The sequence below is a fragment of the Prinia subflava genome, chromosome 3 (genome assembly GCF_021018805.1).
Source record: "Prinia subflava isolate CZ2003 ecotype Zambia chromosome 3, Cam_Psub_1.2, whole genome shotgun sequence".
Lineage (NCBI taxonomy): Eukaryota > Metazoa > Chordata > Aves > Passeriformes > Cisticolidae > Prinia > Prinia subflava.
In genome coordinates, this window is record NC_086249.1 from 28,428,105 (window position 1) to 28,441,571 (window position 13,467).

At 40.2% G+C, this 13,467-nt stretch overlaps 1 protein-coding gene across 1 annotated transcript; it reads left to right on the top strand.

Annotated features, from left to right (window-relative positions):
• The first annotated feature begins 367 nt into the window (after positions 1-367).
• Positions 368-12,305, top strand: MED17 (mediator complex subunit 17). The gene is made up of 12 exons (XM_063394487.1): positions 368-678; positions 987-1,153; positions 1,568-1,787; positions 3,132-3,268; positions 3,368-3,452; positions 4,522-4,674; positions 5,457-5,587; positions 6,621-6,805; positions 7,320-7,457; positions 8,417-8,534; positions 9,676-9,835; positions 11,789-12,305. Exons 1-12 carry the CDS (start codon positions 447-449, stop codon positions 11,992-11,994), a joined length of 1,932 nt encoding a protein of 643 aa, XP_063250557.1. The 5' UTR covers positions 368-446; the 3' UTR covers positions 11,995-12,305.
• The last annotated feature ends 1,162 nt before the right edge of the window (positions 12,306-13,467 follow it).

Below are 13,467 nucleotides of genomic sequence, written 5' to 3' on the forward strand. Positions count from 1 at the left end.
CTTCTTAATTGTGTCAAAGGGCAGCACTCAGAGCATACGTGTTGCTGGAGTTATGACACAATTCAAACGGTAATTTAGTGGCAGTGTTATTGTATATTTTCCTCTTGTTTGGTTGAGCTTCCTGCGTGGCCATAGCTGATGGTGGGGAACCAGAGGTGAAATTATGTTTAGAAAGGGACACGAAACCAACTTCTGGACAAAAATAAAGCCCTAGGAGAAAACCCTAACAGCTCCAACTGTCTGCCCTCGGCCCCGCCCCCTCACAGCGATGGCCCCGCCCTCTCACGAGCGCTTCCGGAGGGAGCCGAGCCCACTCGGCTCTGGCCCCGGCCTCTTCCGAGCTCTCTCCGGAAATGGCCGATCCCGCCCAGCGCTGGCCCCGCCCCCTCCCGGGCCCGCCGGCGCTGGCCCGCCTCCTGCCGAGTGCGGGCGGGGGTCGCTCCAAGATGGCGGGCGTGCCGGCCGTGCGCATCAGCATCGAGTCGGCGTGCGAGAAGCAGGTGCAGGAGGTGGGGCTGGATGGCAGCGAGACCTACCTCCAGCCGCTCTCCATGTCCCAGAACCTGGCGCGCCTGGCGCAGCGCATCGACTTCAGCCAGGGCTCCGGCTCCGAGGAGGATGAGCCGGGCTCGGCGGGCCGCGCCTGGGCCGAGCCGGGCGAGACGGAGGATGAGGAAGGTGAGAAGGGCGCAAGGCCGAGCTCTCCCGCCGGGATGAAGCCGGTGGAGGCCCGCCGAGCTGTGGCGGTGCCGGCCTGCAGCTCCGCTGGTGCTCGGGCCTGGCCTGCCTTCCCCCAGGGGTTCCTGTGGTGGGCTGGTCAGAAGATTCGTGACCGAGCCCCGGGAAATTGGAGTGGGAAAGGACACCAGCAGATATGATATCGTGTTGTGTTTCGTGCCGTTATGCTCTCTCTGTGGTTCAAAAATGAGCCTTACACCGTACCTTTTAAAAGTCCTTTGTTTTTCCTTCCTTTGTTTTATTTTTAGGGTTGGTAAAGTTTCAGCCATCCCTCTGGCCTTGGGATTCAGTGAGGAACAACTTACGAAGTGCCTTGACTGAGATGTGTGTGTTGTATGATGTCCTTAGCATTGTGAAGGATAAAAAGTTCATGACTCTAGATCCAGTCGGGCAGGATCCCCTTCCTCCAAAACAAGTATGTTGTACCTAGTTGAGCACTTGGTGTGGCTTGATGCTAAAGATTCTATTACAGAGGATTCTTTTTTCTTGTGAGTGATCAGTACAGAATTTATCAAAATGTTCCTTTTGGTGTCCTGGTGCAGTGCTTTGACGGTCAGAGTAAGGCTGGGAATGGGAGTTGATGCCAATTTCAGAACCCTCTTTGCTGAAGCTCTAGGTCAAGATGCTGCTTCCAGCTGTATAATGCTGGTATAAAAGTGATTCTGAGTAAGTTACTGAGCATCCAGCAAAAACAACTTATCAGTCACTGTCAGTTTCCACTAATAATAATAAAAATAAATATTAATTAAAATTATTATTAATAATAAATAATAATAAAAATAATCGTTTGTGAATTAAAACACGAGTATCTCGTTGTTGTTGGTGCTAGAATCCTCAGTTTCTACAGCTGATTTCAAAAAAGAAGTCACTAGCTGGAGCAGCTCAGATCCTGCTGAAAGGTGCGGAAAGATTGTCCAAATCAGTTGCTGAAAATCAGGAGAATAAGCGACAAAGGGACTTCAACTCTGAACTGCTAAGACTGAGACAACACTGGAAGCTGAGAAAAGTGGGAGATAAAATTCTTGGTGATCTGAGCTACAGAAGTGCAGGTAAACAGCAGGATCTTTTTCACAAGAATGGATATTTTATGGAATTGTCTTTTTGTTACTGGAAAAAGAGATGGAACGTCTTAGAATAAATAATTTCAATGTGAATTTTTTGTATTGATGAGACAGGTTTATAAAGGAAGAAATCTTGTTTTCATATTAGGGAAAATATCTTGCCATCTTCAATCCAGAAAGTGATTTTAAAGGCTAACTGTGTAGTATTTTACTAAGAATTTGTTCACAAAAACAGTGCTGCATTTGCAATGTAATTGATCAGTTGACAGGCAGACTTTGTAAATCCTTGGCTTTTATCTACGTTTGGCGTGTAAAGCATTTTAAAAAAGTTGGGTTACATTTTTTTTTTAAATCAAAGATCAGAAAATCCTAGAATATCTCAAGTTAGAAGGGACCTAAAAGGCTTATGATGTCTAACTCCCTGCTCCTCAGAATTCACACCAGGTAGAACTAAACCATGTGACTAAATACCTTATTATACCTATAATTCCTACACTTGAGAAATGGAGCTGAGAATATGCCTTAATTCATGGATTGCATTTAAAGGGGGTGAGCAGCCCATGGTTCTAGAGGCTGTTATGGAGTGACAGGGTGAATACAGAACCTCACAGAGCTGTGGATGTTGGTACAAAGCAGGCATCAGAACTGCGTGTGTTGGGTTCCTGTTGTCATTGGTGAGGGAGGGGAAGGACAAATTCAGATTTGTTCATGAAGAAGCTGTAGATGTACCCAGGCTATGTATCTTTTTTAGTTGATTTACCCTGAACTAGGTGAACTGTGCCCTGGATGAAAAAGGTGTGAAATTGAGGCAGATGTGGGTATCTGCTTTTGTCAGTTCCTGAATGACTGGCTATAGAGCTATCTTTTACAGTCAGAACATGGTCATAGTTTTAAGACTTCTAGCCAAACTTCATCAGAATTCCTTTAAATCAGTAATGCTGTTGTACTTTTAACTACCTGCTTGCAAAACTTCACACATTCACTTTTTGTCTCTTTTTAGCCAAATATCTTTCTTTTTCTCCTTCTTTGCACCTAATGACTCAATTTCAAAGAACTCTTGGCTTTCTCCCATAATTATTAACTACTCTGTGTTAACTTAGTGTAAAATATTACACATTGCACAGTGGAGGATTGAGATGCTGATACAGTGCCATGAACTTTTTAATTTACCTGGGGTTTTTTTAAGAAGTCATTAAGAAATTTGAGTCAAGGGCAGCTCTGAGATTTGGAGACTCAGAAATACATATTCTTCCAAAACAGAGATACAAGCTTTTTTTATTTGCAGAAGGTGCTTAATATTTAATGTGTATGTCTTTGTCCTTCTTTTCTCAGGCTCTCTTTTTCTTCACCATGGCACATTTGAGGTGATAAAGAACACTGACATTGACCTGGATAAAAAGATACCTGAGGATTACTGTCCTTTGGATGTTCAAATTCCAAGTGATTTAGAGGGATCAGCATACATCAAGGTTTGTTAGAGAAACCTTAAAAACCTAGTGGAGTTTTGTTTCAGATTTGTATTGCTTACAACAGAGAACAAACATTAAATACTGTTCTCTCTTGCCTAGGTTTCTATTCAAAAACAAGCACCAGACATTGGTGACCTTGGGACAGTCAATCTCTTTAAAAGACCCTTGCCAAAATCCAAACCAGGTATAGCTTATATGTTGTTTTATGAATATGTTCTCAAGGAATGAGTTTGCATATGATGCTTGTTTGAAAATTTCAGCTTGCAGGTGGGAAGAGGAGTGAATAAGACTTCCCTTATTGAAACTGAAATTTTCTGTGTGGGTGCTGCTTGGGCTTTGGAAATCATGCTTTTGAAGCATGCTCCTTCAGTTTTTCATATGTGTTTATTCAGTTCTGAAACAAAATTATTGAGGTTGTATTTTGAGTATTCTGGAACCCCTTTTGTTAGACATTAAAAGTTTGAGCCCATAAGTGAAATCAAACCAAGGTGTTTTGTTTCAGTCAGTTACATCCCATTAGTTCAGCTGAACTAATGATTGTTCACTCTTAACTCTGCCCAAAATGCATCCTTTGTGTCTGTTGCTCATATGTTTTATCTGGATCTGAAGCTGTGCTGGTGGTGTGTGTGAATTGCCAACAGTTCACCTGGCAGATAGTACATTGATTCATTTAGTATGTGCCAGTATGTGAAGTTGTAAACTTTTGGATTAAAAAGCCAAAAAAAAAAAAGCTTTATTCTTTAAAGCTAGAAATAAACTGACAGGATTGTGTTTCATATGGTATTGAGGGCACATTATACAGCTTGTGTGCTTACTCACTCCAGAATCTCCTGAGAATTTGGGGCCTATAAACCCTGTGAAAGCACAAGCATGCACTGAACATTATTGGATAGTTCATCATAGAGTGAATTTAATAAAGCCAGAAGTATCATTGAAAGTAAGTTACAACTTAAGGAGCTTAAGTTTCATAAGGGGAGTTCACAAAGCGCCTGGGAGAGTAGTACAGTGTTCTATAAGGGTGTTGCACTTCACAATATACATATATGTAAAATTGAATCAAAATTAGTTTTAGTTTTACCTTAAAGTACTTGCTTAACTGAGATAAAATTCTGATAATACTCAATTTGGTTGTAAGGTACTGACTGCTTTATCTTAGTGATCACACCTGGCTACTGCATAGTATTTGGCATCTGAGCAAAGAGGTGGCTTCTCTTTGCTCTTCCCTCCTGCAAACATTGATTTACACTTTCCAGGTTCTGCACACTGGCAAACCAAGTTGGAGACTGCACAGAATGTTCTTCTATGTAAAGAAATATTTGCCCAGCTGTCGCGAGAAGCTGTTCAAATTAAATCACAGATTCCTCACATTGTGGTGAAAAATCAGATAATCTCCCAGCCTTTCCCAGGTAGGAGGCTTTTTAAGACTCTTGACCTACAATTATTTGCTTAAATACTATTTGCTGTCACCTTTTTTAATGCTCTGTCCTTACAAAAGAAAAAAAACCTCCAGATTTTCAAAAGTATTGAAAAACAGAATTCCAACTAAAGCACAGTATTTTCTAATGTATTCTGTTTTCCTTTGTGGTTATGTTTTTTTCAGCTGCACTTAAAACTGTCAGCTGTAGTGCCATGTGCATGTGGCAGTGTAGAGCTGTGCATAAGTCATTGCTCCTGGACTGCATGTAAAAAGAAATTAAAGATTTGAGTTTATGGGTCCTCAGAAAAACAAAAGCAAATGCTCTTCAGTGAGGATATTAAACAGCGTAAAGGTGGCTTAGAGTCAGTGGTGAATCCTCTGTTCTTACAAGGGGTACACAACTGATTGTATCATGCAAAGAATATATTTCTGAATTGCTTAAAATGTGTGTCATGGTTGATCACTCCTTCTTTGAGAAAGAAATGGGGTCCTGGGGACTTTTCTTTTTGTGTTGGATTGAGTCATAAAAATTGACGTGAAATGTACCTGGTGAGTTCACAGTTGCCCTGTCGATGCTTCAGTAAATATCAAGTTTTACTTGCCTTTGCTGTGGTGCTCTCCACCATCATTCTTTGATTTTTCTCTGATACAGTGACTTCTTCTTGTAAAACTACAGAGTATAAAATATAAAGAAAAGCAGTTATCAGCAGCAACCTTAAAAATTCTCAGTGCTCGCTTTTTAAAATCTTCTTTTCCATCTGCTTTGTACAGGTTTGCAGTTGTCTATTTCTCTATGTCACTCTTCAAATGATAAAAAGTCACAAAAGGCTGCTTCTGAAAAACAGAATCCAGAGGATCATCTCTATGTTCTGGAACATAATTTGCATCAGCTTATCAGAGAGGTACTGCGTCCATGGCTGAAGTACTGAAGAGTTTTTGGGCTTTTGCTCAGCCTTCTGCCTAGTGTGGCACTGGTGTAACAGGCGAGTGCCACTAGGGGCCAGTCCTTCTCCATCCAGTGGTGGAAGGCAGCCTGCTGCTTGGTTTCCATGGGTGTGCGTGGTTTGGGAGTTCCAGTTAATGCTTTCATGGAATGCTAGTTCTTTACTTAACATCAGACCAGGCTGCTCACTGCAGAAAAGCCGTGCAAAGCTTTTCTGGTAGAGTTCATCAGTTCTGCCTTCTTTTGTCCAATAGTGCTTACCAAACACTGTCTGCGAGCATCTGGTCAGGCCATACCCTCATGAAAGAACAATCAATCTCCGTAATAGCTTTGTTTGTTTTAAGGTCCACTTCTCTGCTTCAGCATTTCAGATTCTTGTGTAATCTAGCAGAATAACCTTGGATACAAGGTTGAGGTTGTCTCTCTTCAGGAAAGAAGCATCTCTAAGTAGAATTGAAGCTATGTTCCAGAGAGTGTTCACCTCCTTAGAGCATGGCTCTGCAAGTCATGCAGTCATGTGGAACAGTCCAGTATTTTAAACACTGATTTAGGATTCATGGAGCTTTGGCTCTGTGCCCACTTTTCCTGTGGATTTCCTTTCTTTACTTCAGATGTGTTGCTAAAACTTTTGGTACTTCAATTTCTTTCGTCTAAACCCCTTCCTTTATTTTAACTGACCATTCTTTCTGTCTCCATAGATACATATAAAGAATACTTAGTAGGAGCTACTGCCATGCTATCAAATTTTTATTAGCTAGCACTTTTTTTTTTTAATTCCTATAAGGTTTGAAAGACACCTATAAATGCAGGAAGCAAAGTATGAAAAACTGTCTTTAAAGTGCTTTTTAACTGTTGATAAAGTTAAAAAGTTGCACTTTTTGAAAGTATGTACACTCAAACTGATGTGAAGCAATGTATTGTAGTAGACATAGTATTTCTTGCAGGTATGTTATTTGGTCCCTTTCTTTTATAACATCTGTTGATTATTGCAGTGTCACAAGCAAACCCTGAGCTCGACAGTGATGCCACATCCAGCTAGTGCACCTTTTGGCCATAAGAGAATGAGACTTGCAGGGCCCCAGGCTTTTGATAAAAATGAAATCAGTTCTTTACAGTCAAATGAAGGACTTCTGGAAAAGATCATAAAACAGGCAAAGCATATCTTTCTGAGACGAAGGTGGGTCACAAGATACTCTTGTTACAGTAATGTGCCATTGTGCAGAATACAATTGGTCTATTTTAACTGTTCTTAAAACTAGCTGCTGTTTCCTTCATGGTTAATACATTCTTTTTTTGTAAGTACTAAGAACCAAAAATTATGAAAAAATATGAGCCAACAATATTCAGCTAGTAAAAAGAAAAAATACCAGATCTCTTTGAGATCTTGTGACAATTGCAACATAAGCTGGTGGTAGTGGTCCCTACTTATCTCAAACTGGATAAATCCTTTTTCAGTATTCTTTGCAGTGCAGTAGCTGAACTGAGTAATACCACTGCAATACTGTTGTATATGGAATGTATGAGAAATGTACAAAATAAACAAGTGTACTTCATTAGCACCAGAACAGTGCTGAAATAGAATTTTGATCCAGTGTTTCTGTTAAATGTAATATCTCCTTGCTTCCTGTAAGCAAGATAACAGCACAAACTGCCTGGATTATTGTGTGTTGGAATATGGCTTTATCTTCCAGAACTGCTCGAACCATTGACAGCCTGGCGAGTCGTATTGAGGATCCTCAGATTCAGGCTCACTGGTCCAATATCAATGATGTTTATGAATCCAGTGTCAAAGTTCTAATAACTTCTCAAGGTTATGAGCAGATATGCAAGTAAGTATGAGAATGGATGTCCTTTTAGTTGTAGAAGCTGAAGCAAAGGCAGCATGTATTCACATTGCACTTTAAAGGTTTAGATTCTCTTCAGACAGACAAGTAGGAGTCCGTTATTTGTATGTTTGTTTTTCTGACTTGACTGTGGGGTGAACAGTCACCTTAACAAAACTTCACTCACTTTACTCTTTAATGAAGATTTTTAGTCTATTTTTAATTAATACTGTTTCCTTTCAAAGAAGGAATTTAAGATGAGAGTGGACATTTGTGGGGGCGAATTTACTTTGTTAGAGATGACTCAATACAAAGTATCATTTGATGTGCTGGATTCTAAACTTCCAGTCTGGTCATGGAAAGCTAATCACTGCTCAGTCTTAGCTTGGTTGCATAGGTACTGAATGTGGAACTCATGTAATTCATGCAATAATTATGCACGTTGTTACTGACATACGAGATTTCATGTTATAGAAATAAATGCCTGCAGACTGATCAGCAGTGAATTCATTAATGCATCAACAGTGTTTTTTTCTATTTGGAGCAGTGCCCTCTGGCTGTGACCGCAGTGTGGGGCAACCTGCAGTCATTGGTACATTGCCAGTCTTGGTTCCAGAGTACATAAGTTGCCCAAGTCTTTTCTGTAGCACAGAACACACCATTTTCCCCCGCACAACTGGAAGGAAACTTGGGCACAGGGGCAGGCAGGGAGCTGCAAGGCTTCCTTGACCTGAACAGATGGTAGGCCAGGTCTGGGAGCATGCCACAGAATGTCACCAGCCATATAGAGGGAGCTGTTGTGACTGATGAAACTGGAATGTTTGGACTTGCTGTCACATTCTGTAAGCTTTGCTCTATTTGTCAGGAATTCTTGTCAATGACTGGGTGGGATTCTATGTTCTTAGTTTCCTGTTTCCTGAAGTGTTTTAATGCTTTTTGAATAAATACGGATCTTGTCTTCAAAGATCCATTCAACTACAGCTGAACATTGGAGTTGAACAAATCAGAGTTGTGCATAGAGATGGAAGAGTCATTACACTGTCCCATCAAGAGCAGGAGCTGCAAGATTTCCTTTTATCTCAGGTAGGCTCACATATGTTATTCTTCCCTTTCTCGTGATGTTTGGGAAACAGAAGAAGTTAGAATCTCACTTTTATCTGTGTAGAAAATATTAAAAAGTTCAGATTAAGATAGTGAAGATGGGAAGCTGGATGACTGAATTTTCACTGTTTATGTATAGTCTTTAGCAACTGTTACTAAAATACATAGCCATTTTTTACTAGGGTCAGCAGCCATAACAATTTTTTCCTCCTATTTAAAATGCATTTCTGTATACTGCTCATTATGGGTAAAACAAATCAGCAGTAATCCTAGCAGACAATAAGGTATTCTATGTATGAAACTTACTGTAGCTAAGTTCTTAATGAAGCCACAATTACTGTCATTTCAACATTGTCTGTTGATGCTCACTTTGCATCTGTCGTTACAAAATTAGCTGATACTTGAGTGAACTCTGTTTTCTTAATTGCTTAGAACAACCTGCTGGTTTTATTCAGAAGTAGCAATCTCCCCAGTATGCATTATAAATAGTCAAAATACAGGTCTTTAATAACAGTGGTTGGCCTGTTGCAGTTATGTAAAACTCTGTGACACAGAAGACAAGTCAAAACAGATCCTGCTGACGTGGTGTCTTTTTGGTCAAGTGTTGTCAGACTTGTTCAGAGAGAACTGCTGAAGGGTGCTGGATACTCCTTGTTGCAAGGGTTAAGTCATGATACAGGGAAACAGTAGCATTTAAACTCCTAAGCTGTTAGAGCGCAGGGCTTACTCTTGAGCATTAATGGAGATAATCATATATATTTTTCTATGTTTTATAGCAGAAGTCTTGTTTCTGTTGGAAGACAGGATTGTTTACAAATCAATTTTTTGAGACTTAAAGATTTTTGGAAATTGAAAGCAATACTTAAAATGGCTAAGTGCATATACCTATGAAAAACTAATTTAACTGCATAGCAGAGTGGTCTTCTCCTCCTCTGCAGAGGAACTCCTCTAAATTCAAATAACACAAAGCTCTACTATCATATTAAAAAAGTTGCTCTGAAAATAGAGAATGTAAGGTCACTTCTGTAAACAACTATTGTACAGAAAACAGGCTTGCTAAACCTCATAAATGTTTGTTGTCTGCAAGTGTTGAACAGAAAACAAACCTCTTGTTATGTTTCAGATGTCACAGCACCAAGTACATGCAGTTCAGCAGCTTGCAAAAGTCATGGGATGGCATGTGCTGAGTTTCAGTAATCACGTTGGTCTGGGGCCAGTGGAGAGCATTGGCAATGCATCAGCAATAACTGTGGCATCACCAAATGGAGACTATGCCATTTCAGGTAGTGTTTCCTCTTGCAAACAGAAGTCAGATCTTCCTGAGAGTGTTTGTGGAATATTTGACTATAAATTGATATGATGCTCTAAAAGTTGAGAGACTGTCTCTTTTGTGTATGGAATTGAGATCTAGATAGAATCAACACCTTGCCCAGGAAGCCATTTATTATAAACCTGATTTAATTTACACAGGCTTGAAAATAGTTCTTATAGTTATGAAAAATTTTAATATATATTATATAATATATGTTATATGAATACATTATTTAAATATATAATTACATATATTATAAATATTTGCTTAACATATAAATACATATAATTAATTGTATGTATTATTATTAGCATAGAAAAAAGAGATTACTGAAACCATCAGGATCCTGAGAGAAGGGAACAAGATAAACAACAGGATCACAATTCCAAACTTAGGGAGAACAGGATTTGGTCTCTTTAGGGATCTTTTTGAAAGAATCCTATGGGATATGATCCCATGGGATGGAAAGAAAAGGGGTCTGGGAGTGCTGTTTGATTATTGTTTTCAAGGGTGACCTCTTTCAAGCTCAAGAATGGTCATTCCAAATGTTCAGGAAGTTGTGCAAAGGTGACAGAAGAGCTGTGTGTATGAACAAGGAGCTCATGACTGAACTCATGACATAGGAAGGAAGCTCCAAGAGATTTTAAGTAGTTGACCTGGGAGGGATGTAGATAGACTATCCAAGCATGCTTTTATAAGGATAGGATAGGAATCTGATGGAGAATGTACAGGGCAGCAAGAAGAGCTTCAACAGGTATGTCAGCAGCAAAGGAAAGATTAGGGGAAATGTGGGACTGCTGTTAAACAGAGACAGTACCTGGTGGCACAGGACATGCAGGAGGCCAAGGTACTCAGTACCTTCTTTACTTTGGTCTTAAGATTGGCCTTCAGAAATGGATCCGTGAGACCCATGGGAAATTTTGGAGCAAAGACTCAGCCTCAGTAGTGGAAGACCATGTTGGAGAACCTTTGAACAGGCTTAGACATACACAAGTTCATGGGACCAGTAGGGTCATATCCATGACTGCTGAGGGAGTTGATTGATGTCATTGCAAGGCCACTCTGGATTATCTCTAAAAGGCCAGGCTCAGGAAGGGCTCCTGAGGACTGGAAGAAGGCAAATGTTACATCCTATATTCAGAAAGGAAAATGTGGGGAACTACAGTCAAATCAGCCTCATTGCAATTACTGGGAAGATGAAGAGGAAAAATAAAGTCTCAGAAGAATTTTCTGAACATACGGAGAATGTGGTGGTGGGGAGTAGTTGGCATCAATTTATGAAAGAGAAATCATGTTCAATCAAGCCTGATAGTCATCTCTTTATAGAAGGTTAGCTTGGTAGATGAGGGAAAAGCTAGGGGATACCTCTCCCAACTGTTTATTTAAAAAGCCAGCACACACCACTCTCAACATGAAAACACAGAAACCCATCCAAGCCAGCAAAGCACCACCAGCCCTCCATCAGTCTTGCAGAATTTTGTGCAAGTAATGAAAAATTAACTGCCTAGTGACTCAGATCCTGTCTATTTGAGATAAATCCACTAGAAACAAAACATTTTTCAACAGAATAGTGGGGAATACATCCAAGGAAAGAATGAGCAATGAAGCCTTTGCCCTTCCTGGCATCATTGGGGAAAAAGAAATGCATTTATAGGGTGTACATTTTGGGGTTTATTAAAAGTTTCTCTGTTTTGATCTAACCAAGAACATGCAGTGCTAAAGCAACAAATCATAGAGAGGTGGGAGGAGAGAGAGAAAATCCAGAGAAAAAGCTGTGAAAAAGAAAGGAGGGGAATTTCCCTTGTTTGATTTCAGCATGTTTGGAATTGAGTAGGAGTAAAGTATAGAGTACGCAAAGAAGAATATTTAGTATGAGAAATTCGTACAGTGTAAAAATGCTCATTGAAATCTCCTTTCGCCACAGTACGCAACGGTCCAGAAAGCGGCAGCAAAGTCATGGTTCAGTTTCCTCGGAGTCAGTGCAAGGATCTCCCCAAGGGTGATGTCCTGCAGGACAGCAAGTGGAATCATCTCCGGGGACCATTCAAGGAAGTGCAGTGGAATAAAATGGAAGGGCGTAACTTTGTGTATAAAATGGAACTCCTCATGGCTGCCCTAACTCCTTGCTAGTGAAGCGTCAGCCTCTCTCTGAGGGCTCTGAGGTGTCTCTGTGCAATGATAACTGCCAGTGCAGCAAAGGGAAATGGGAACTGTGGGCCAATACAAGAAAGCAAAGTCAGATTTATTTCCTGTACAGAAATAGCCATTTTGGTATTTGTAATAAAACCTTTTTCAGTGGCATATAAAATACATATCATTTTTTGTAAAAGTTCCTTTCAGCTGTGTCTTTGAAAATTGCTCTGTCCAGAGTGACATAGATGAATAATTGATGTATGTTTTATTTATAAAATTAAATTTGGTAGTCCTTGAGTTGAAACATTCTTGAGTTGGAATTTGTTTGTACATTCATGGGGATTCTGGGTGACCCCTTTATTTTTGAGAAATATGTTTACTTGGCAGTTCAACTTGAGAGTGTTACAAAGTCACTGCCTGTGGCAGAAGTCTTTCCTCTCTGATGGCCTGTGTGATGTTGAGTACTTTGCTTGTTTTTTGACCTTATTTTTTTGCAAGGATATAGAGGAAAGGGTCTTACTTGGCTTGCAAGGTTCTGACTGTTTGAGTTTGTGGGTGACTTGTGACTTAGTGACTGGATAGAAGGAGGTAACTCTCATGCAGTAAACCTCCACATTTGTGCATCTGGGTCTTTCTCCTGCATTCTCCGTGATTATCATCCAGGGAAATAGTATCTTCCTGAATATCAGCTCTTTTGAGTTCTTTCAAAATAAAAAAGTCACATTTTTTATAGTTTTGGTTGTAATTTTAGCCTTCTTGAAACTTACAGTATGGTGTTCAACAAAACTTTTGTTTGGTACTTAAGTGCTAAGGGTCTTTTTGCAGCAGGTGTGAACTGGTTCATATTCATGTCCATATTGTCTTATGAGTGTCTGTCTGTATGTATATATATATGAACTCCTTGCACATAAATATGTTTGAATTGAACATCACACTTCCATGGTGACAGTTATTTTGTATTCTCAAGTATAAAGAATAATTGTAGATGTTGGAGTCTAGAACATCCCTCTGGCCACCCTGGAGGGTTTGGAGACCGGACAGGGGTGTCTGGGATCTGTACAAGGGGGTCAACCAGCCTCACACAGAGCCCAGGAGGACATTGCCTCTGATCCCTGTCCATGGGAGTGAATGCCCACATTGTATGAAGAATCACAAGCTGAGAGAATTCAAAATAAGTAGTATTTAGTTTATCATAGAATGTAAATGTAGAATCTAGGATTCTCAGTATATGGGGTTGAAGAGGCAAGATGGAGGAATTGGGGAGTGGCCCCTGTGCTCCTTGTTCTTGCTCTCGTCCCCCATTTTCTGCTGAGTTGGATCTCAAGGATTGGTTTAGAGTAGAAATGACATGTTAGCATAGGTAGTAGGCATTGGTACAATTTTGTAAATAAAAAGTACTTTGTGGACAGTGGTTGGGTCAGGGGTACTGTACATAAGGTGCGGGGCTCTCTGATCCGCCCCAGTCTGCTG